The sequence below is a fragment of the Clupea harengus genome, chromosome 9 (assembly GCF_900700415.2).
Source record: "Clupea harengus chromosome 9, Ch_v2.0.2, whole genome shotgun sequence".
NCBI classification, from domain to species: Eukaryota; Metazoa; Chordata; class Actinopteri; order Clupeiformes; family Clupeidae; genus Clupea; species Clupea harengus.
In genome coordinates, this window is record NC_045160.1 from 23,256,998 (window position 1) to 23,282,052 (window position 25,055).

A 25,055-nucleotide genomic window follows, 5' to 3' on the forward strand; every position below is an offset into this window, starting at 1 on the left:
AGGCGCTCAGGGTCTTCAGCGACTCACTGTTAGCATGACAATGAGTGTGTGTGTGACTCTGCCAAACCACATTCCTGAGGTGGTGTGTTCTGTCTAGCCAGCAAACGGGTTTGATTTGGAGTTACTGAATTATAATAAGGTGTTTCTAAACAGATTCAAAATGACATTTGACCTATGGATTATTTTCGAAGCCTGTAAAAACTGTGAGGTCATCTGTGAGCAAAATCTAAAAGATTCTCCGCAAACACAAAGAGCAGCAACACAAGAAAGAAATGACACCTGAAGACACAGCTATTCAAGCAATGTGTATTTTTACAGCCGTTAGGCACCTGGCTCCGAGACGGCATATCAAAAACCCAATTCCACTCGTTTCTAAGATGAAGACTCCTCACTTTCCGTGGACGTCTCGGAGGCATTAGCCCACTTCACCAGTGTCTCAGTGACCTTCACGTCCTTTTCCTGCTCCTCGTCCGTCTCAAGGAGCACGGCGGACGCCCTGGCACTTGGCACGTGCGGGATAGGCACCGTTAGCACATAGCGGTGCTCCTGCAGCTCTTCCGTTTCCGGCGGGCAGTCCTTGTCCCACAAGGGCATGGTTACCGTGGCGATGTACCAGGTGGCTATTGACTGCTTCTGCTGATCCACATCCTGAGTCTGCCAGGCAGCCTGGTGGAGGAGACAGAGGAGAAACAGCACTGTGGTGAGATACAGTGAGACTGGAAAATGACTCCGATTTACAGTGACATTTTCTGGCGTGACCTTTAGGTCATACGTGCTGTCAGCACATAATTCATTGGGGGATGCTCTCTATTGTGCAACACAGACAAAAAAAAAAGAGAGAAATGAATGGGAAATACAGGATGAGTTATTTGTGAAGAGTTATTTTATGCAGCCTTTTTTGTGGTGAGCAAAAGGTGTTTGGTACCCCTCTGTTTGTATGTACATGCAGGGAGATGTATGTGTTATGTCTGTGTGTCTCTGTGTGTGTGCAAGTGCGTGAGCAAATGTTTATACTTATGTTTGTTTGTGTGTGCACTAAAGACCTGACCTGACTGCTGGATGAGTGTGTGTGTGTGTGTGTGTGTGTGTGTGTGTGTGTGTGTGTGTGTGTTTGCGTGTGTGTGTGTGTGTATGTGTGTGTGTGTGTGTTTGCGTGTGTGTGTTTGTTACCTGGCTCTGCTGAATACAGGTCTTCTCCAGGTCGTTGGCCTGTGCGTCACACAGTAGCAGGGCTTTCTGCAGCAGCTCCTGTGCCTTGGTCTGGTGTCTGGCCAGCTGGTTCAGGTAGGCCCGCAGGTGCAGCACCCGCGGCTGGTAGATCTGATTGGTGCTGAAATGCTGCTTGAACTCAGTGAAGCGCTGAACACCATCAAACACACACACACAGAAAGAAAGAAAAAAGAAACAAAGAAAGAAAAAAAGAAGGCAATAAACAGATTAAAGTGACCGTTAGCAGCCGGTGTCAGGAAATGACGATGCCAGAAAGGCTGGTTTTGCTGTGAGGGAGTTTGGAGGCCAAACCCTATAACTACCCATTTACCCCAGTCTTTTGCCTGCCATACTGGCTGAAATGAACAGTGACTATTTGTCAAAGTATTGTAGTGTTGTGTGATGTGTGCCGACCTTGATTGTTTTCGCGTAGATATCCTGAATGTGTTTGTTGTTCTCCAACAGGGCTTTCCTGAAGAGCATCACGCTGACCTCAAGAAACATGATGTTGCCGCCGAGGGCCATCAGGGAGGACGGAGCGGCGCGGTACAAATGGTTCGCCTTGCTGTAGTACACACGCGCTTTCAGCCAATCGCACAGCCTTACGTACCTACACACGCACACACACAGTGAAAGGATGAAAGCATGTATGGAGTTGTGTGTGTGTGTGTGTGTGTGTGTGTGAGAGAGAGAGGGGGGGAATGTCAGAGAGAGGCTGTCTGTGTTTGTGTGTATGTGAGCACGTGCATAGGTGTGCCAGGTGTGCCAGGTGCGGTGAGGGGGTTAAGTGTCTGTAAGTATCTCTTTGTCTCTATATATTTTTTTTTCTTATTTTCTTATACATATATATAAAATTGTATCACTTACAGTATTTGCATTACTTATATAAGTTGAAAAGTAGGGATGCACAAATTCGGGAAGAGATGTTCTGCCATTCTTCAGAGACCTTTTTCCCCCCCGCTGCTCTTTGCTGGAGGGGTCGTGTTGCTCTACATGTCTCTTTTAAACGCCCCAAAGGTGTTCTGTAGTGTTCAAATCAGGCGGCATACTTGGCCATATCATAGTTTTCAAATTTTTCATTTTGATCGTTTTGCTGCAATATTCCTCTTCTGCCAAGCTTCCAAGATTGTCAGCTAGTAGTTTGGTATACCCACAGGCATTCATGATGCCATCTATAAATGGCACTTTTAGCACTCATGCAGCCCCATATATCATCACACTCCCACCTCTGTTCTTCACTGTTGGGTGAATGCATTCACTGTGGTAGTCCTGGTCCGGATCATGCCAAACATCATGGAGCCCCTCGGAGCCAAACTCATTTATCTTGGTCTCATCTGACCAAAGCATGTCCTCCCAATATGCATCAGGCTTCTTTTATATTGGTCTCATCTGACCAAAGCATGTCCTCCCAAGATGCATCAGGCTTCTTTTCAGGTCCTTTTGCAAAGTTTATTCTTGCAGTTTTGAGCTGAGGAGCAAGCAAGATTTTTTTCTTTCCCGCCGTCCATAGAGGTTGACATTATGTAATGTCCTTCCCACTGTCTGAGCTGTCCCAGAAACTCTCATTTCCACTGACCGTGCCAAGTCTAAAGCACTTCTGTTTTTTCTGAGACTAGACTACAAGTAGTGTACTGTCCGTGGAGTCGTTGTGGGACTAATGTGCCACGGCAGCTCTGATAAGTGGTACTGGCTCATTCTATACACCCTGATAACTGCTGCCACTGTGTTTCCACGTTTTTAGTTGGTCACCGATCCTCCTGTATCCTTTTCTAACTCTACAACTAAAATCAGATGTTCCGGTTCTCCGGCAAGTCTTTTCAATGCGGAGCCATGATGCAGACACGCAGAAAGACACAGCAGCCCATAGGTCCAACATTGAGAATGTTCTGCCGTTCATAGGTCATTTTAGAACCATGTTCATGCACGTTTAACACCTCACTGGAGATATGCCACGTACCAGCCTGCTTCAAGACCTCCACCATCATCCCCGTCCCCAAAAAAACAAAAGTCACTGGACTCAACGACTACAGACCCGTCGCCCTGACCTCTGTGGTTATGAAGGCATTTGAGCGTCTGGTGCTGGTTCACCTCAAAGCCATCACTGACCCTCTACTGGACCCCCTGCAGTTTGCCTACAGAGCCAACAGGTCTTTACATTTACATTTTACATTTAGTCATTTAGCAGACGCTTTTATCCAAAGCGACTTACATATGTGCGACTTACAATGTATACACATTTTACATTTACACTGCACATCAGGAGCAATTAGGGGTTCAGTGTCTTGCTCAAGGACGCTTCGACAGGGAATCGAACTAGCAACCTTCTGATTACTAAACGACTTCTCTACCACTGTCGCCCCCCAGGTCTGTAGACGATGCAGTTAACATGGCCCTTCACTAACATGGCCCTTTGCCAGGATCCTGTTTGTTGACTTCAGCTCTGCCTTCAACACAATCATTCCGGCTCTGCTTCAGGACAAGCTCTCCCAGCTGACCGTGCCTGACTCCACCTGCAGGTGGATCACAGACTTCTTGTCTGACAGGAGGCAACGCGTGAGGCTGGGGAAGCATGTCTCTGACTCCAGGACTATAAGCACCGGTTCCCCTCAGGGCTGCGTTCTTTCCCCTCTACTCTTCTCCCTGTATACCAACAGCTGCACCTCCAGTCACCAGTCCGTCAAACTCCTTAAGTTCGCGGATGACACCACCCTCATTGGGCTCATCTATGGGGGGGATGAGTCCGCTTACAGGTGGGAGATTGACCATCTGGTGACCTGGTGTGGGCAGAACAACCTGGAGCTAAATGCTCTGAAGACAGTGGAGATGGTTGTAGACTTCAGAAGGAACCCAGCCCCACCCACCCCCATCACCCTGAGTGACTCCCCAGTCGACACTGCGGAGTCCTTCCGCTTCCTGGGCACCATCATCTCCCAGGACCTCAAGTGGGGGCTGAACATCAGCTCCCTCACCAAAAGAGCTCAACAGAGGATGTACTTTCTGCGGCAGCTGAAGAAGTTCAACCTGCCAAAGACAATGATGGTGCACTTCTACACCTGCATCATCGAGTCCATCCTCACCTCCTCCATCACCGTCTGGTACGCTGCTGCCACTGCCAATGACAAAGGCAGACTGCAGCGTATCATCCGTACCGCCGAGAAGGTGATTGGCTGCAATCGGCCATCTCTACAGGACCTGTTCGCCTCTAGGACCCTGAGCGGGCAGGTAAGATTGTGGCCGATCCCTCACACCCGGGTCACAAACTCTTCGAGGTCCTTCCCTCCGGCAGGAGGCTGCGGTCCATCAGGACCAAAACCTCACGCCACAAAACCAGCTTCTTCCCGGCTGCCGTTGGCCTTAGTAACAAGGCCCGGGACCCCCACCTGACGTGGACTCTCATCCCGCCCCCACACCTCAAGCCTGTGTTATGTTAACAAACACTACATTGCACACTGCACATTGCACATCCACTTTTGCACTCCTGCCCTGCTTTTTGTATTGTAGTACTTATTGTGTTTGTGTAGTACTTACTGTGTTTTTATTAGGGATGCACCGATACCACTTTTTTACAAACCAATACGAGTACGAGTATTTTTATTTGTGTACTTGCCGATACCGAGTACCGATACCGATACTTCTTAGATTTGGTCTCCATGAAAGTGCAATTAATTTGGAGGCAGATTTTATTTTATCCTCTGCAGATTATGTCAAGCCTATAGTACAAAATTAACAGAAGGCTATCCCAAGCCAAAAATAAACAGAGCTTTCTGGTTTTAACACACAAAAAAAGCCTTCAAACAGACAATATCATCACATTAGACAAAATGCAAATATAACCAGATAAAGGCAATTCAATTTGCTGCATAGTTAACAACACAGTCTGCTTGACAAAAAGTGAACAGAACTATTACTGGATTAGCACAAGAGCACATTTCAGTTACAAAAGGATCAGAAGAATCTCCTGCTCAAGTACACAAACAATCACTTAACCTATGTGGCACAGTCTTTCTCTCTACCTCTCTCTCTCTCTGTGTGTGCGTGCGCGTTTTTTTCTTTTGCAAGACGTCAGTTAAGATTGGTTGCTTCGGTCTTGCGCCACTAGCATCAGTGAACTCTGTGTACTTAGCACTATGGTGCGTCTTCAGATGTTTAATCAAATTGCTTGTGTTAAACAGAGTACTTTCCTTTCCGCCCCTCGACACCGTAGCAGTGCAGATCTTACACTGTGCCTTACTCCTGTCGTCGTCATTTATCTTAAAATGAGCCCAAATCGCCGTTAAGGCAGCACAACGGAATTGCTAATCGCTAACGAGATGCTAGCAGCTAAATTTAGCGAAACCTGTATACTGAAATACTTTGACACTATGACAAACTTTCCTAACACAGTCAAACATCAAGCAAATGCAACACAAGACGGCAAATAAGCTACTTACTAGTCTGGCAGAGAGTGGTAGGACAGGTAGGACAATAAATCACATTTTGTGTCAGCATAGCCCGGCCAGTTTGATGCAGTGAAATACTGATGAGTGGTATCGGTGCTTGGTATCGGCAATTCAACTACGAGTACGAGTACGAGTATTTTAACGAAGTATCGGCACCGATACCGATACTGGTATCGGTGCATCCCTAGTTTTTATGTTTTATGTTATGTGTAGTACTTACTGTGTTTGTATGTTTTTATGTTTACTGTATGCACCTATACATCAGAACAAATTCCAGGTAGGTGTAAAACCTACTTGGCAATAAAACTATTCTGATTCTGATAAGGATTGGAACTCACAGGTGCAATCATTTTTTTTTCAATGATCAGAGGTTTTTTCTAACTTGTGTGTCAGTGATCACAGGTGTATTCACTTTTGTTGCATTGAGTTTTTAATTATTTTACATATATATATATTTATATATTTTATTATATATATTTTCAATATAGTCTTTCTGAAGTATTTCTTTTTGATTGTTCATAAGAGGAAATACACTAATTGTCAACTTATAAATAATGCAATTATTGACTGTATGTATGTGTGTTAATCATATGCCTTTGTTAACTGAAACATGACATTTCTGTTTCTGTATATCTTTGATTCTTAAGTGCTGATGTGCTGCTTTCTTACTCTGTGTGTGTGTGTGCTTAAAAGTGTACCTTCTGTGTGTGTGCTTAAGCAAGGGCTGATAAGAAGAACTAGTAGTCCTCCTTTTTGCCTTGCTGATGCATTACGTTGCAAAAAGCATAGCAAGATGACCTCTAACGTGAGAGACTCACCACGTGGTTATCCCTGCTGATATAGTGTTTTTGTGTCAGAGAACGCTAACTTCTTTCAATATAAACCTCTCGTCTGCTGCAGTTTGGGAGTGAGCCCGGGCTTTCTCTCTCTCATCCTTCAGGATGAGAGTGAGCCTGTGTCTCTCTCTTGTCTGCCAAGACATGAGTGAGCCCGACAAGCTTGTTGTTGTTGCTGGATACAATTATGCTTATACACAACTCTGGAGTCCGAGGTAAACTTGAGTGTGAATTTTCACCTAACATAGAGTTAATTGCAATACATTTCAAATCATTTGATATGTAAGTGATACTGCACAGGGGTGTAATCGCTTCTGTTGTATACTGTATGTCAGAGAGAAGGTTATGTGTGTGTGTGTGTGTGTGTGTGTGTGTGGGTGTGTGTGTAGGTGTGTGTGTGTGTGTGTGTGTGTGTGTGTGTGTGTGGGTGTGTGTGTGTGTGTGTGTGTGTGTGTGTGTGTGTGTGTGTGGGTGTGTGTGTGTGTGTGTGTGTGTGTGTGGGTGTGTGTGTAGGTGTGTGTGTGTGTGTGTGTGTGTGTGTGTGTGTGTGTGGGTGTGTGTGTGTGTGTGTGCGTGTCTCACCAGAGGGCAAGTGCCGCATAGAGGGTGAACATCAGGCCCTTATCAGCCAGCAGACAGGGGTCAGACTGGGCGTCCTGCACGAACATCACGCACTCATCCATCCGTCTGACCATAAAACCTGAAATCGCCACACACACACACACACACACACACACCCACAGCTACTCAATGAGGAGCACACACTGACGGACCGTCAGACAGAGCTCAACAGAAAAATATATGTTTTTCATACTTATATACAGTGCATTTGGAACGTTTCACATCCTTTCAGGTTTTCCACAATTTGTCATGTTTCATACTCCACAATGACAAAGAAAAAACAGGTTTTTGGAGTGTTTTGTTAATGTACTGGGGAAAAAAAGACTGACATATTAAATTCTTCATTTCATATTTTATATTTATATAATTTCTTATTCAGACCCTTTGTTTTGACACTTTCAATTGAGCTCTGGTGTATTCTATTCCACTCAATGGTCCTTGGGATGCTTCTGCAACCGGATTGAGGTCCACCTGTGCCTAGCTGAATTCATTGGCCATAATAAAGGAATAGCACCCTCCAGTCTATATATACGGTCTCACAAGCTGGATTTCTATCCAACTTGTTTGCATATTCTATTTGCATCTATTATATTATCTATATTTGCGCTTCTCCATCAGCTGTGTTATGCAAATTAAAAATAATCTAATCAAGGGACGAGTTGTGAACAGCTGTGAACACTTGAAAATTCAAATTTTATGACAAAGTTCAAGTGTTACCACTAAAGATTTCCTATTCGAATGGTCAAAATAAGCATTCAATAATGTGATGGACACCCAGCTGTCAAACCACACCCTGTGAAAAACAAAGCCATGAGGTTGGAAGAATTGCCTGTAGACCAGCGTGACATGATTGCATCGAGACACAGACCTGGAGACGCAGAGCACGGTAGCCTCCATCAGTCTCAAGAGATCATTCTCAAGAGAAGAGATTTGGAACCACCAACAGTCTTCCTAGATCTGGCTGCCCAGCCAAACTGACCAATCAGGGTCACTATGAATGAGATCCAGGGTTCCTTTGTGGAACCTTACCCCTTAAGGGAAAACCTTACAGAAGGACAATCATCAGTGCAAAACTCCACCAATCAGGCCTTTATGGAAGAGTGGCCAGATGGCAGCCATTGTTAATTAAAAGGTACATGACAACCTGCTGGAAGTTTGCCAGAAAGCACCTGAATGACTCTCAGGCCATGAGAAGCAAAAACATCTGGTGTGATGATTTGCAATATCTGACCACAATTCCCAACGACATTTCCGGAGGAAACCGGGCACTGAGCATCACCTCATGAAATACCATCACTGCAGTCAAACATGGTGGTGGCAGCATCATGCTGCGGGGATGCTTTTCTGTGACAGGGAATGGGACACTAGTCAGCATAGAGCAGAGGTGTCAAACTCAAATAAACAGAGCGCCAAAATTAAAAACTGCGTCCAAGTCGAAGGCCAGACATATTCAATATTTATTGAAAAAAAAAAGATTTATTATATTTTTTCATATGTAAACATGAACTTAATTTTGACATAGGCATACTGAATCTGGGACAATCAGCCTAAAGCCTACAATGGACATTTAACTTTATGTACTGTAGATCCATTTAAAGATCTAAGGGGAACCATTTCAGGATGATGGTCTACAGTTGAAGTAAGCTGTATAAAAACTCACAGTGAGAGCAGGGACGAGGAATATTTATGAGTATAACTATACTTGTTTTGCGGGAAAGGATGAGACCGTTTTGATTTTGAAGTGGAGAGGACAAGGGCCCTTTAGTTGAGCTGTTTTGAACTAAAAACACCATCTGTTTTTTCAGCGTAAAAACATGCAACTGAGGCAGGCTGTTTGCAAACAACACAACGCCAAGAGCTCGGGAAAGAGGGACAGGTATGAGGGTTACCTACAACAGAAGTGTTTGTGAAGTCTCTGAGTTTGTCTTTACCAGCCTATAGACAACAAAAGTGTTTGTGAAGAGTCTGAGTTTGCATTTACCAGCATAGAGACAACAAAAGTGTTTGTGAAGAGTCTGAGTTTGTCTTTACCAGCAAAGAGACAACAAAAGTGTTTGTGAAGAGTCTGAGTTGGTCTTTACCAGCAAAGAGACAACAAAAGTGTTTGTGAAGAGTCTGAGTTGGTCTTTACCATCGTAGTGACATTAAGAGCATTAGAGCTTAGAGAGAAGTGTTTGTGAAGAGTCTGAGTTCGTCTTTACCATCGTGGAGACATAAAGAGCATTAGAGATTAGAGAGAAGTGTTTGTGAAGAGTCTGAGTTGGTCTTTACCAGCGTAGAGCATGCAGTTTAAGCAGGAAGTGTAAAACCAGCCTCTGCCAGTGCTGATCCCGGTTGTGTTGCTTAGGTGCTCCAATCTCAGGGTAATCTGCACAAACGTACTATATCTGAGGGAGGTGGGGGAAGAAACACACACCCGACAGTTAAACACAACAGTGAATGACAGTTAAACACACTAGTGAATGCGCTCAACACAGCAATGAAACATCTGTACTCCTATCACAACTGGAAAGTGAAAAAAATTAAACAGCCATCCAACAAAGATCCAATCAGATGAATTCAATATTATAACAAAGTGAAACAACAGGTAAATAATACACCATACATCTTATATAAAAATGTAATCTCTGTAGAAATTAAATGCACACACATGCATACTGCAGATACATAACTAATTACAAACACCTGTAATCGTGACTATTTAGTGATTTCCTTAACACTGTCCATCACAAGTAGCACTTCCACATCTGCAGGCAATGTCTCACTGTGTGAATACTAGCCATTTTTGTCCAAAACATTTAAAAGTGTAGGGAAAGTGCCTCTGTTAATCAACCATCTGTTTAGCGTTCCCTGTGAGGTGAGCGTGTAGGTGTGAGTCATGGCAGTGGGCGGAGCAGTATGTTGCCGTAGCGATGTCGTGGCACGGCGGGCTAACCTGTTGGTGAAGAGCATGGGGGGGTTGAGGATGGCCATGAGCCACAAGTCTACGCCCACCTGGTTCAGCCCCTTAATCGCCTTCCTGGTCCGGAAACCTGCCAAGGCAAATCAGTCTTACAGTCTGTCTACTCTCATTAATGCTGTTGGTACTACAGACAGACAGACACACACACACACACACACACACACACACACACACATATGACAAATCAGTCTTACAGTCTGTCTACTCTCATTAATGCTGTTGGTACTACAGACAGACAGACACACACACACACACACACACACACACACACACACACACACACACACACACACATATGACAAATCAGTCTTACAGTCTGTCTACTCTCATTAGTGCTGTTGGTACTACAGACACACACACACACACACACACACACACACACACACACACACACATACACACACACACACACACATATGACAAATCAGTCTTACAGTCTGTCTACTCTCATTAGTGCTGTTGGTACTACAGACACACACACACACACACACAGAGACACACACACACACACACACACACATATGACAAATCAGTCTTACAGTCTGTCTACTCTCATTAGTGCTGTTGGAACTACACACACACACACACACACACACACGCACACACACACCACACACACACACACACACACACACATATGCAAACAATACACATAGAAATGTGCACGTTTTGGGAAAAATTGCATAGTTAGCCCTTTACTTCACAGTGTAAACATATAAGCCAAGTTATATTATTTAAAAAATATTTGCAAAATCTTGGACAAAATGATTAATCACACACAAACCCTCCCTCTCTAGCATTACAGACACATGCATACACTGTTACGACCCTGGCGGGTCGAGGCCCCGCCCTGTGATTTCGGCATGCCTGTTCTCATTCATACCTGATGGCTTTATTTAATTTGTGGGTAGCTCTGATAAAAAAGCCGGTTAAAATTTGGCGGGACACTGGTGCAACAGAGACGTTTGTCTCAGAATGCGTTTTAGCGTTTTCTGTTCGTTCTAATACAGGAAAATGTGTTCTTATTCAGGATATGGGAATGCAAACCATGTCAGTTCCCCTGCATATGATCGTGCTGGGTTCTGATCTTGTGCAGGGTGAAGTCATTGTTGGGGTTTCGGCCGGCGTTGCCTGTGCCAGGAGTGCACGTGATTCTGGGTAACATTGTGGCTGGGGACCGGGTATGGCCAAGCGGGCCAGCACCACCAGTAGTATCAACTGAGCCCATAGAGGCCACTAAACAAAATTACTTTGTCACAGAGTTTCCGGATGTTTTCATTGCTTGCGCGGTGACTCGGGCGAAGAGTTGCGCACAATCAGTGAAGGATTCTTCGAAAATTGGAATGGGTCTAATAGGATTCGGCGTGTTTTTCCTCTTCTTTTGAATGGCCTGGTTCTGCCATAAAGCCCTCCTTGCCATGGGAAATATATTATTTGTTACAGGGTTATCGTTTGTCACCGGCCTGGAATGCACCTTCAGATTCTTCTTTCAAGGACATAAAGGCAAAGCCACCAGTTTCTTCCTGGGGGGTGTAGGTGTGAGTCATGGCAGTGGATCTGTTGGCCCATTGTGGGGGTGGTCCTCGAGACCTATGGCTTCTTTTTGTTATACACTGGTTTCACCCCTCACAATGTATTGAAGGGAAATGTCCATTTTACATGGACTAATGCGTTGTCCTGCGCCCCAGGTGTGGGGGGATAGGTTGTATGGTTGTTGCTTGCTGACTACACTCCTTTCTCTCCTCTCCTGTCTCTTCCCCTGTCCCTCTTAGATTGCTTTTCCAGGGCCCGGAATTGCTGTGGGGCAGCTGGTTGTGTGACTGGTGAGCGTGAGGAGTGGTGAGTGTGTGAGTGGATGGGGTATTTATTACAGTCTGACCCCAGTTTGAGTGTTGTGTGGCTGTGGGACTGTTTGTTAGTTGGGGTTGGGATGGTCTAGGTAAATGTTTTTTTTGTGAGTGCAGAATCTCACTTAGGTGGGCTTCTGTCTTAAGGGGGGGGGGGATGTTACGACCCTGGCGGGTCTAGGCCCCGCCCTGTGATATCGGCATGCCTGTTCTCTCTCCCAGTTTTTCCCAATCTCTCTCTGTCTCTGTAGCAGGTGATTGGGGACAGGTGTGTCCTTGATTGGCTGGGCTACAAAAGCCCTGACCAGCCGGCAGTCGAGGCAGCTCTGGTCCTCCCGGCATTTGGCTTTTGGTTCTCCGTTGGTGTTTGGATTAGTTGGTGCTTGGATTTTGGATCTCCGTTGTTTGTTTTGTTACACCCCTAGACTGACTTTGTATTACATTTTTGGTTACCATTCACAATACTGAATTTCACCACACTTTTTGGCATTCTTTATTATATAAATATAAATCTTTATCATTAAATAAATAACTTATTATCAATTCTGCGTGGCCTCCCCTTTACGTTTCATGCATTGAGCCGTGCACGTAACTGAACACACACATGCAAACAGCTCCGCACACACAAACACGTGTGCTCACACACACACACACACACACACACACACACACACACACACACACACCATATACTCACCGTACTGGATGGCCTCCTCCAGGTGCCCTTCGCAGAGGCGCGTGATGCAGAGGTTGCGTGTGAAGTGAGTGATGAGGATGTATGAATCTGAGGTGTCGGGCAGCTGGGCGCACTGCTCAAAGAGCTTCCGCTCGTACTTGCTGCACTCCCCCTCCTGCCCCGAGATCTGGCTGAACTGAAACATGTCTATCGTAGAGAGCACCGTCTGAGGAGGGAGGAGAGAGAAATAGAGATGGAGAGAGAGAGAGAGAGAGAGAGAGAGAGAGAGAGAGAGAGGGACGGAGAGTTGGAATCATTGTGGATTATTATACTCAGCTATGGAAGTGCCTTGCTTGTACATAGTTAGAACCATTATGGATGATGAAATTCAGCCGCAGAAGTGATTTGCTTGACCAGATGAGGAAGGTCATGTTTCCTCGCTGTCCTTCATTCAAAGACCCTAAAGCCCTCTATCCTCTTCACCTGCCGCAGTATAAGGCTGTCTGAGTATGTTGTTATGTTTTCATGTGTGTTAACTGTGTACCAAGTCCTTTCTCCATCATCGGTGGTCTTTGGAGGAAAGTTTGGCTGTTTTTCCTCTACAGTAACGGACTTGTGTGTGTGTGTGCATGTGTGTGTGTGTGTGTGTGTGTGTGTGTGTGTGTGTGTGTGTGTGTGTGTGTGTGTGTGTGCGTGTGTGCGTGTGTGCTGTGTGCGCCCCCTCCCTTTTCCCCCTTCAGTTTGTACAATAAACCTAAGTTCTGTTCACCGCAACTCCTGTGTCTGACTTCTCTTTTCCAGTTTGTGTACCCACTGTTTGCCCTTGCAAGGCCAGGCTCCCACATATGGTGGAGAATGCGGGCATTCTGAGTCTTCGCTATCAGTGGGTATACCGAGTTGGAATAGAGCACGTCAGAACAGAGGAGAAGGGCGAACATGGAAGAGGTTTTGAAAGCCATTCTGACCTCGCAAGCCAATCTGCAGACAGCGGTAGGAGAGCTGTGTAGAGCAACAGGGAGACCGAAAGGGAGAAGACGTATGAACGTGTTCTCAGCCGTTTCTACTGGCCGGGAGTCAAGAGGGCCGTGGAGGAGTACTGCCGACATTGTGCCGAGTGTCAAATCAACTCCCCAAAGGTAGAGTACCGAAGTCCTCTGATACCCCTTCCCATTATTGAAACACCCTTTAGCAGGATTGGCATGGACATAGTTGGGCCCTTACCAAAGTCTAGCCGTGGTCACCGCTATATCCTAGTGATCCTGGATTATGCAACCCGTTACCCGGAGGCAATTCCTCTACGGTCTGCTACTGGGAAGGTGGTCGCCAGGGAGATGTTTCTGCTCTTCAGTAGAGTGGGCCTGCCGGATGGAATCCTGACAGACCAAGGGTCCTGCTTTATGTCTAAAGTGATGAAATGTTTGTGCCAAAGCCTAAAGGTGAAACAAATCAGAACCTCTGTCTATCACCCTCAGACCGATGGACTTGTAGAGAGGTTCAACAAAACCTTAAAACACATGCTGCGCAAGGTAATCGCTGTTGATGGTAAGAACTGGGACCAGCTGCTGCCTTATATTCTGTTCTCTATACGCGAAGTACCCCAGGGTTCCACTGGATTTTCACCGTTCGAGCTTCTGTACGGTCGGAGGCCTCGGGGCTTGCTGGATGTGGCCAAGGAAGCCTGGGAGCAGCAGCCGTCCACCCAGCGCAGCATCGTGGAGCATGTGGAACAAATGCACCACCGAATGACCCAAGTCTGGCCCTTAGTTCGGGAGCACATGCAGCAAGCCCAAGCGCAACAGGCACAGGTATACAACCGGGGAGCCCAGGTGAGAGAGTTCAAACCGGGAGACAAGGTGATGGTTTTAATTCCAACGAATGATTGCAAGTTTTTAGCCAAGTGGCAAGGGCCTTATGAAATACTGGAACGGGTGGGGCCCGTGAATTACCGTGTACGGCAGACAGGCCGTAGGAAAGCCCAACAACTGTACCATGTAAATTTACTGAAGCCATGGCATGAGCCTCTCCCTGTCCCCTCCAATGTCCTGGTAGCTAACCTGCCTCCCCAGGTCCTCCCGCCAGTGAAAATGGGTGACCAGCTGTCATCCCGGCAAGGACAAGACCTCCGAGAACTGCTCGATAGAAACAGAGATGTCTTCTCTGAGGCCCCGGGACGAACAACAGTCATCGCCCATGACATCAGAACAGAGCCGGGAAAGACAGTAAGGCTACGACCATACCGAATCCCAGAGGCCAGACGGGAGGCCATCAGAAACGAGGTGAGGAAAATGCTTGACCTTGGGGTGGTGGAGGAGTCACACAGTGCCTGGTCCAGTCCTATAGTCCTTGTTGGAAAGCCGGATGGCAGCATTAGGTTCTGCAATGACTATCGAAAGTTAAATGAGATTTCTCTGTTTGACACCTACCCTATGCCCCGGGTAGATGAGCTGGTCGAGAGGTTAGGACCTGCCCGGTTCATCTCCACGCTAGATTTAACCAAAGGATATTGGCAGGTTCCACTCACCCCACAGGCAAGGGAGAAGACGGCCTTCTCAACGCCAGATGGTGCCTTCCACTATCGAGTCCTTCCATTTGGTCTTCATGGAGCCCCGGCAACGTTCCAGAGGCTCATGGATAAGGTGCTCCGGCCACACCAGGACTACGCTGCAGCATACCTGGACGACATTGTTATCCATAGCACGTCATGGGAGAACCATCTGCAGCACCTAGAAGCTGTTCTCCAGGCCTTACGAGAGGCGGGACTGACAGCCAACCCTGCAAAGTGCTCCCTCGCCTTGGAGGAGGCGAATTACCTTGGGTACACTGTCGGACGAGGAAATGTGAAACCCCAAGTAAAGAAGGTGGATGCCATTACAACCTGGCCCGAACCCCAGACCAAACGGCAGGTGAGAACCTTTCTCGGGTTAGTGGGGTATTACAGACAGTTCATTCCTAACTTTGCCTCTTTAGCAGCCCCTTTACATGAGCTGACAAGCAAAAGTGCATCTAACCGGGTGAAGTGGACGGAACAGACACAGCGGGCCTTCAACGCCTTGAAGAAAGCCCTCTGCAGCGAAACCGTGCTACACACCCCCGACTTTGGCAAGAGGTTTGTGCTTCAGACAGATGCATCAGAGGTAGGCCTTGGGGCAGTCCTGTCCCAAGTACATGATGGAAGTGAATACCCCATAACCTTTGTTAGCCGCAAACTACTTCCCCATGAGAAGAATTATGCGACCATAGAAAAGGAGTGCCTAGCAGTTAAATGGGCAATCGGAAAGTTAAGGTATCACTTACTGGGTCGAGAGTTTACGTTGGTCACTGACCACGCACCATTGAAGTGGATGGCCTTCAATAAAGATAGGAATGCCAGAATAACCCGTTGGTTTCTACACCTACAGGACTTTAAGTTTACAGTGTAACACAGAGCCGGAAGACTGCATGGGAACGCTGATGCCATGTCAAGAAGGGACGACTGCCTGTGGTCTGCCGCTCCCCACCGTGGTTCGGAGCTGAGGGGGGGGGTATGTGATGGCCCAGCCGGTGAGCAGTGCCCCACATGGCTGAGTACAGCCAAACGAAGGCAATTAAGAGGCATGGTGTTGGATGGGCGGTACTACCCCAGAGGATTCTCATAGGGAACTCCTCCCCACCCAGGTGTCTCTGGTTGTCCCTCCCAGGTGCACTCAATCAATCAGGCAATCAGGAGCCTTTTTAAACTCAACCAGAGGATACGGAAGCGAGACTGTCTTGAGCTACAGAGGAGTGAGAACCAGACGCCTTCCAAGACAGTCTCAGGGTAAGAGGCCCGCGGCCTGCCTTTTATATTACTGAAGACGAGTAATCGCTCTCTATCTCTCTCTTGCCTCAGGAAGAGCCCGACGGAGCCCCTGACGCCAACGGCCAGACCGGTGAAGCTTTCTGAGTTACCTTTGTGCGCCCCCTCCCTTTTCCCCCTTCAGTTTGTACAATAAACCTAAGTTCTGTTCACCGCAACTCCTGTGTCTGACTTCTCTTTTCCAGTTTGTGTACCCACTGTTTGCCCTTGCAAGGCCAGGCTCCCACAGTGCGTGTGTGTGTGCATCTGTGCGTGTGTGTGTGTGTGTGTGTGCATGTGTGTGTGCATGTGTGTGTGCATGTGTGTGTGTGTGTGTGTGTGTGTGTGTATTCTGCTTCACCTTTTCCTGCTGTGAAGTTAGCATGGCTGAGTTATCTTCCATGGTGATAGCTAGCAATGCACGTCTAATGTTGGGTAACCTCTTAATGGAGTTGATCTTCCACATGTAGGACAGGCAGTAAATCTGCCCGTGCAGATATGCCAGCCTCTTCTCCCTACAGGACCCCAGAACATTCCAGAGCAACTCAGTTAAAGGTCTATTGCAAGTGGCTATTAATATAGGATGACAAAAAGTCCTTACATTTTAAAGGTGCACAGGATAGAAGAACAGGTAAAAAATTAGCTGGTCAGCAGGTAAAAATTGAGCAGGTTAAAGGTGTTCAGGTTTAAAGGTGGACAGGTTACAGGTCTTCAAGTTCAAGGTGTAAGAGTTAAAGGTAGGCAGATTAAAAAAAGGTTCTCAGATTACTTACGCTATGGTTAAAGGTGCTATGGGTAAAGGTAGGCAGGTAAACAATGCCAAAGTTAAAGGTAGGCAGGTTAAAGGTGCTATGGGTAAAGGTAGACAGGTTAAAGGTGCTATGGTTAAAGGTGCTATGGGTAAAGGTAGGCAGGTTAAAGGTGGTATGGTTAAAGGTGCTATGGTTAAAGGTGGTATGGTTTAAGGTAAGCAGGTTAAAGGTCAGCTGGGTAAAAGTGAGCAGGTGTGTTGTGGGTCCTACTCAGGGATGTCCAGTTCCTGGGGCTGGAGGTGGAGCCTCTTCATCCTCTCGGAGACCAACTTGATGGCAGCTGTCAATCGGGTCATGGGCAGTCTCCTGTTCAGCAGCTTCAGGGCCTTGACGAACATGACCTCCGCTTCCTTGATCTGACCCGTGTTGAACAACACCTACAACATCACAGCAACACAGGAGAGGATGGGGGTGTAAGGACGGGGGTCGGGGGACGGGGGCACAGACACACTCGCTTCATAACCGTGCTTTCTGACCTCCCTAAGGGCCCATAGCGGCACAGTTCACATCACACATGCGTGCTCTGATTGGATCTTGTGTGTGTGTTACACAAGATCCCATCAGCCAAAAGCTCTGGCGGTTGGTCAGTGAGATCATGAGAAATGAGGCGTGTGTGTGATAGGAGAGAAGAGGTTTAAAAAACACACCGAAGGGAATTCTCCCTTAATATGCTCCCTAAATGTTCAAGGCTGAGTTTTGTGTGTGAGCTGAATAATGGGGTGCACACAAAATACAAATTTAATTCTACCAATTTCCATTCATTTTAATTTTCATCATGCTTTACTTGAACTCAAGGCCTAAACCCCTCTAGTGCAACACATAGGTGACAGTGGCAAAGATCAACTCCTTTTTAATGAGGACTAACCTAAGGGAGAAACCTCGAACATGACCCAGCTCAAAAGGGGACAATGTGAACTTAAGCTAACAAACTTCATAAAGCCCCAGCGATGAATTAAGATCATGCTCTCAGATCTGTGTTCTTCTGTGCTCGTCTAGTGAGCGTCGTTTGGCACTGCCGTCTGTGCAAGCACGGCAATCCAGACTATTCTCATTTGTAGTTCCACGTTGGTGGAACGAACTGCCTAGTACTACCAGAGCAGGGGCGTCCCTCTCTACCTTCAAGAAGCTTTTGAAGACCCAACTCTTCAGAGAGTACCTCCCTTCCTAACTGGCACCTTGACTAGCGCTTAACTTGCACTTCAGCAGTTACATTCCTGCACTTCTTTTTCCTTTCTAGGTCGTTTTTCTATTTCTTATGTAAAGTAGTATTTATTGTTACACCAGTTTTTTTTTTATTGCTCTTAGCTTGACTGTTCTCTCCCTTGTACGTCTCTTTGGACAAAATCGTCTGCTAAATGACTAAATGTTCTGCAGCCCTACCTCTCCCTTGAGGCGACACACACAGGCCTTCTCAAATTTGCAGATCTTTACTTTGCCCTTTTCTGCTGTCTCAAACGCAGGCCTCCCAGCCTTCAAGTTGTCCAGTATGGCCTGGATCTCATTCAGGTATGCCAGAGCCTGTCGCAGAGCAACATTATGTCACATTATGTCACATTATGCCCTATACATGTTTAGGATCTGAGACTCTCAGCTGTTTACAATTACAGTCCGTTTATGCTGCGCAGTTGTGTACACATATATTGACATTCCTGCCACACACAAACACACACACCTTCTCATGCACACACGTGCACACAAACACACATTCACACTACTTCATTCATAGACGCACACACAGACACACACCTTAAAGTTATTGGATAGGTAGAGTGTGGCGGCAGAAATCTCCAGCAGATAGTAGAGGGCCTTGGCCACGTCGCCCACACCTATCCAGTGGCGCGCCATGGGACTCAGCACGACCTCAACCATCTGAGCGCAGCGGCACTTCTTGCTCTGCTTCGCCCCCTCCTGGTGGTTCTGGATTATGGCATCCAGCCGAGCCAAAGTGTCCACCAGATCCCTGACGGAAGGAAAAGGAGGGTCCACTGAGATGCCCGTGTTGATGACAGTGGCAGCACTTTAGATTAGATAAGTAGCAAAGCTGTGTTCCTACAGCTCAGCTTGTGGAAGAGGGGAATAACATTACCGAAGCCGAAGGGAGGACTAAGGGAGGACATAATCACTGATAACAGGAACTGTAAATCACTTTGGATTAAAGCATCAGCTGAATGTAAAAGCATCAAAACACACAGTATCCTAGAGACAAAGGATATGAATGAATCCAGCTACTTCACTGCGTGGGAAGATCAAAGCAACACACCGATATAGGAAGGGATACAGTAAAAATAGACATGTGTAATATGCTGCTGAGAGGAAAGTGAGTTTTTATGAGTAGAATCTCTCAGATGGGAGTTTCTTCTGACAGCTGTGGGCTTCTTCACTGATGACAGACTTTGATTGACAGATTCATTTGAGCTGACTCCACATAACAGGTTTCTGGTACAGGGTAAATAGTGTGTGTGTGTGTGTGTGTGTGTGTGTGTGAGAGAGAAAGTGTGTGTATGTGTGTGAGAGAAAGTGTGTGTGTGTGTGTGTGTGTGTGTGTGTGTGTGTGTGTGTGTGTGTGTGTGTGTGTGTGTGTGTGTGTGTGTGTGTGTGTTGTGCTGCGTGTGGGGGTGTAAGCCTTACTCATTTTCCAGAAACGGCTTCACGGCTTCATGGATTGTTCCTGGAGGAGGAAACAAAGAGGACAAGAAAGATGTGCTTTCATACGGCTGGTTACACAGCACATAGGAACACAGTACTGGAATAGAAAGCCATGATGCTCAAACATCTACAAGGATTCAAGCTAAATTTTCATCAAATACTGGTTTGCCGATGGCTGTTGGCACCTGTGAACTTGAGAGCGCATGTGTGGTAAAGCAAGGGATATCAACATTGGGGTTTGATAGGCAGTTTATTTTAATACTGTAGGTATCAATATTTGATATACATTTCTTTCAATATGAAACAAAGGAAGATGTATGGAAAGTGTGTGAATAGCCTAATCCACCAGACATCTTACTGTACCTTACTGAAAGTATCCTGCTCGTTTTAAAACTAATAAGTATCAGCATTTGAATATGTTACATACACAGGCTGTCTTAAAGGCACAGTACGTATGATTTAGTGGCATCTACAGTGGGGAAAATAAGTATTTGACCCCCTGCCGATTTCGCAAGTTTGGCCACTTGCAAAGAAATATGTGATCTATAATTGTAATAGTAGGTCTATTTTAACAGTGAGAGACAGAATATCAACAAAAACATCCAGAAAACTCTATTTTATAACAGTTATGAATTGATTTGCATTTGTTGCAGAAAATAAGTATTTGAACCCCTAGCAAAACATGACTTAGTACTTGGTGGAATAACCCTTGTTGGCAAGCACAGACGTCAGATGTTTCTTGTAGTTGGTCACTAGGTGTACACACATCTCAGGAGGGATTTTGGTCCACTCCTCTTTGCAGATCCTCTCCAAATCCTTAAGGTTGCGTTTTCATTGTCCTGGCTGAGGGAAGGAGGTTCTCGCCCAAGATTCCACAGTGCATGGCCCCATCCATAGTCCCCTCGATGCGGTTGAGTCGTCCTGTACCCTTGGCAGAGAAACAGCCCCAAAGCATAATGTTTCCACCTCCATGCTTGACGTTGGGGATGGTGTTCTTGGGGTCATATTCAGCATTCTTCCCACTCCAAACGCGGCGAGTCGAGTTGATGCCAAATAGCTTGATTTTGGTCTCATCTGACCACATCACGTTCTCCCAATCCTCCTTAGAATCATTCAAGTGTCCATTGGCAAACTTCAGACTGCCCTGTACATGTGCTTTCTTGAGCAGGGGGACCTTGCGAGTGCTGCAGTACTTCAAACCATTGCGGCATAGTGTGTTGCCAATGGTTTTCTTGGTGACTGTGGTCCCAGCTGCCTTGAGATCATTCACAAGCTCCCCCTGTGTAGTTCTGGGGTTATTCTGCACCTTTCGGATGATCACCGATACCGCACGAGGGATATCTTGCATGGAGCCCCAGACCGAGAACGGTTGACAGTTGTTTGGTGTTGCTTCCATTTGCGAATAATCGCACCAATAGTTGTCTGCTTCTCACCAAGCGGCTTGCCAATGGTTTTGTAGCCCATTCCAGCCTTGTGCAGGTCTACAATCTTATCTCTGACGTCCTTGGACAACTCTTGGTGGTGAGGTTGAAGGTGTGAAGTATGATTCTTTGGACAGGTTTCTTTTATACACGTCACCAGTTGAGATCAGGTGTACCTTGCTAGGCCTAATGAGGACTAATCTGTGTGCTTCTTGGGCACATAACTGGTCTGTGGGAGCCAGAATTCTTGCTGTTTGGTAGGGGTTCAAATACTTATTTTCCGCGACAAATGCAAATCAATTCATAACTGTTATAAAATGCAGTTTTCTGGATGTTTTTATTGATATTCTGTCTCTCCCTGTTAAAATAGACCTACCATTACAATTATAGATCACACATTTCTTTGCAAGTGGCCAAACTTGCGAAATCAGCAAGGGGTCAAATACTTATTTTCCCCACTGTAAGTGTATTGGGGAAGCTAGAGTTGCCATGAAGTTGCCAGTTGTCAGGTGTCATAAAGAAGGCCCTCTCTAGTGCCAGTGTTTAAGTTTGGCCGTTCTGGGACTGTATGAATGGACATCTTTGTGTAAATATCCAGGGGATATGACTTTCTTAACACAGATACTAGAAGGAGTGTATGTATAGAACATTCTTGCATTGGTTAGGGAATCCCGAGGGAATCCCACAAGTCTGTGTTTAAGACATCTTCGTGTAAATATCTGAGTATATTTTCCCAGGGGATATGTCTTTCTTAACACAGATACCAGAAGGAGTGTATGTATAGAACATTCTTGCATTGGTTAGGGAATCCCGAGGGAATCCTTCAAATCTCTGTCAGAGAAATTCGTGTGTGAATATTTACTTCATATTTCTCCAGACACACATACACACATACAGTACCTCGACGCCTGCCCTGTCTTCTGGGTGTATCCTGGTATTCGAACAGGGCCTTCTCGCAGGACTCCTGCGCGTGGAGCACGCCGTGGACCTCGACGATGTCGCGCCCCACGACGGCCTTGTGGCCGTAGATGAACTCCTTGGTGGAGCAGTGCATGCAGCGGTGGGCGCGCTTCAGCAGGTAGGCGGCGCACTTGTTGTGGATGTCGCGCCGCTGCTCCTGCAGCCACAGGTCGTAGGCCGTCTCCTTCACCAGCGCCGTGCGGAAGCGCATCACCTCGCAGTGCCACACGCTGCCCTCCGATGCCAGGGCCACATCCTCTACACACGCACACACACACACACACACACACACACACACACACACACACACACACACACACACACACACACACACACACACACACACGCGCGCGCAGGGAAGGGAAGGGGGGAGATCAAATAAATGTAAACTGTTGATCGCACTAAACAGCTCAAAACAGGCCTACTGTACATCCTTTAAACCCAAGGAGAGACATGACAGTGAAGGAAATAGAACAGTAAGGTAAGTGCACGCTGTAGTAAATAACTCAAAACATCTAGCCTTTTTTGTTGTGCTTCTTTCTACTGATCCAGTACTCAGGATATGTGACCTAATTTCATGCCATGCTGCCAAGGCAGAGCACATCATAGTGAAATACTAGCAGAAATGCACAAAAGAAACCCTGAGCCCCGCGTCGACACTCTCGACCCTTAACTCGACCCTTAACTCTCAGTTTTTCATCAGCATCCTGCCTCTCAATATTCAGCTTTGGTATTCTGACAACAGCATATGTGACCTAACCATAGGTACAGTACTGGCTTACTGCCACATAACATTGGTACCTTAGGCAGAGCACACCATGGTAAAATACTAACAGAAATGCTCTCAACCCTCAGTTTCCCCTCATCACTCCGTGTCTCACCGTCGTCCTCCCCCCCGTCCTCTTCCCCCTTGTCCTCCCTCTTGTCCCCGTCCTCCTTCTTGCAGTAGCAGCTGAGCACGCCGTACTTCTCCGTGCCCAGGCTGAGGTCGGCCATGTTTTCCTGCCGGGAACCGCAGACGAAGGTGCCTGCCTTGAAGAGGGACACGAGCATGTTGCAGAGATGGTCCTCGGTCAGCTCGGGCAGGATGTTGGTGAGCATTTGCGTGGTGAAGGTGTGCCCGATGATGGCGGCACACTTGACTACCATCTGCTCGTCTGGCGCCAGCCGGTCCAGGTGGGCAAGGGCCATACCTGCACAGGTGGAGAAAGAGAGAGAGATAAAGAGAGAGAGGAGAGAGAGAGAGAGAGAGAGAGAAAGAGAGACAGAGACAACATCAGGGGACATATTTTGACTTTAGTCTACATGCAAACAGTACACTCGTATCAGAAGTGAATATTGCTTTGGATAGTGTTTCTGATAAATACACTTATTTCTGTTACCATTTTTCATCTATTTTTGTTTTTAAATGCTCCAAATGTAAAGCACTTTGAGCTGCATTCTGTGCATTAAAGGTGCTATACAAATAAAGTTTATTATTATTACTATTATTATTATTATTATTATTATTATTATTATTATTAAATGAATAAACGCACATGCTATTTTTAAGCCACTTAGCTGTAGGACTGTGAACATGTTTAATCATCGTTTCATGGTACGAAATGAGTTTCGCAAACCCAGTTCCTACCGTTACAAATATGTAGAAACAGTTTGAACAGTTACTATCAGTGGCAAAAATAGCTGAAAAGTCTTGAAAAGGATAAACAGAAGCGATTTAAGCAGTATAGGGTAGAGGGCTCAGTGGTACGTCTCTTGACCCTGTAGCGGGCACACAGCGATTAAGTTTCCAGGGGATGCAAATAATGTTATGTAATATGATGATGATGTCAAGCTTCCCATTCTGGTTCTTAGAGCAGCAGGGGCCTCAGGGAAACAGTAAACAGTAAACACATTCAGTAAACACATAAGCATATCAATATCCTGAGTGACACTCGCAAGTTTGGAAAAGAAAAACTGCTGAAGTGTCATACTGAAGTTTCAAATCGATCAAATAAACCAAACGAGATTCAATAAAGCAAAGTTTTTAAAAAGTTACAAACACACTCCTGCAAAAATAGCACAGTAAAATCAGCTACACTCACTGAATAACTGCATTCTTCCTGAGAGACATTAAAGATGCAGTCCATTCTGCCTGAGTGCTCAAAATAAACAAAATAATAAAACAGTCATAGAAAGTTTGTGACCAGTCCTGGCTCTGTAAATGGGAAATAAAATGGCTTGGACCATGCCATACACTATTCCAGCCAATCAACACGTTGCTTCAGGAGCATGGAAGGGAGGGTGGAATTTGATTGGCTGAGCTCAAACATCAGCAACCTTTCACTGGAATTGCAGACTGTACTTTAAATGTGTATCGGTGCATATTGCTAAGAATTAACAGTCTGATGGATATTGGCAGGAGGGCTTTAAAAGAAAGGTAAAATAATTTGATTAAATGAAATCTTCACAGCAGACTACCTTTTAATGTTAGAGGGATGGGAATGTCATGGAATTTGGCTCCCTCGCTGGTCACGCACACGTACTTATATCTGGCGATACTGGATTCATCCAGTGCTGTGATCTTCCTGCACTTCAGGACCGATGTGTTTTCTTGTGTAGGAATGTCGATCCCTAACAGTGTGTATGACACATTCCATCATTAATTCATGTCATTAATCAAGATTTGTCATTCATGGGACCACAATTGATAATGCAGTCAGTAAGTATACATTAATGAACTACAAATACAAGAATAATGAACTACAAATACAGTATGTGTTACAAGAATAACCAACTAGTGAGGAGCTTAAACTGATATCTCATTGATCAG

General features: G+C 46.0%; 1 protein-coding gene across 1 annotated transcript in view; it reads right to left on the bottom strand.

Moving 5' to 3' along the window:
• Positions 1-292: 292 nt before the first annotated feature.
• The window catches only part of LOC105909680 (adenylate cyclase 10), a 35,569-nt gene continuing 10,806 nt past the window's right edge, over positions 293-25,055 (bottom strand). The window contains exons 18-32 of the mRNA XM_042708635.1: positions 24,704-24,856; positions 23,125-23,436; positions 22,184-22,501; positions 19,845-19,884; positions 18,963-19,176; positions 18,597-18,734; positions 17,427-17,593; positions 16,766-16,919; positions 12,612-12,816; positions 10,041-10,137; positions 9,377-9,492; positions 7,067-7,184; positions 1,624-1,819; positions 1,171-1,359; positions 293-666 (exon numbers count right to left, since the gene is read on the bottom strand). Of these exons, the coding sequence (XP_042564569.1) occupies positions 373-666; positions 1,171-1,359; positions 1,624-1,819; positions 7,067-7,184; positions 9,377-9,492; positions 10,041-10,137; positions 12,612-12,816; positions 16,766-16,919; positions 17,427-17,593; positions 18,597-18,734; positions 18,963-19,176; positions 19,845-19,884; positions 22,184-22,501; positions 23,125-23,436; positions 24,704-24,856 (2,711 nt within the window). The 3' untranslated portion in view covers positions 293-372. The remainder of the gene's footprint in view (positions 667-1,170; positions 1,360-1,623; positions 1,820-7,066; positions 7,185-9,376; positions 9,493-10,040; positions 10,138-12,611; positions 12,817-16,765; positions 16,920-17,426; positions 17,594-18,596; positions 18,735-18,962; positions 19,177-19,844; positions 19,885-22,183; positions 22,502-23,124; positions 23,437-24,703; positions 24,857-25,055) is intronic.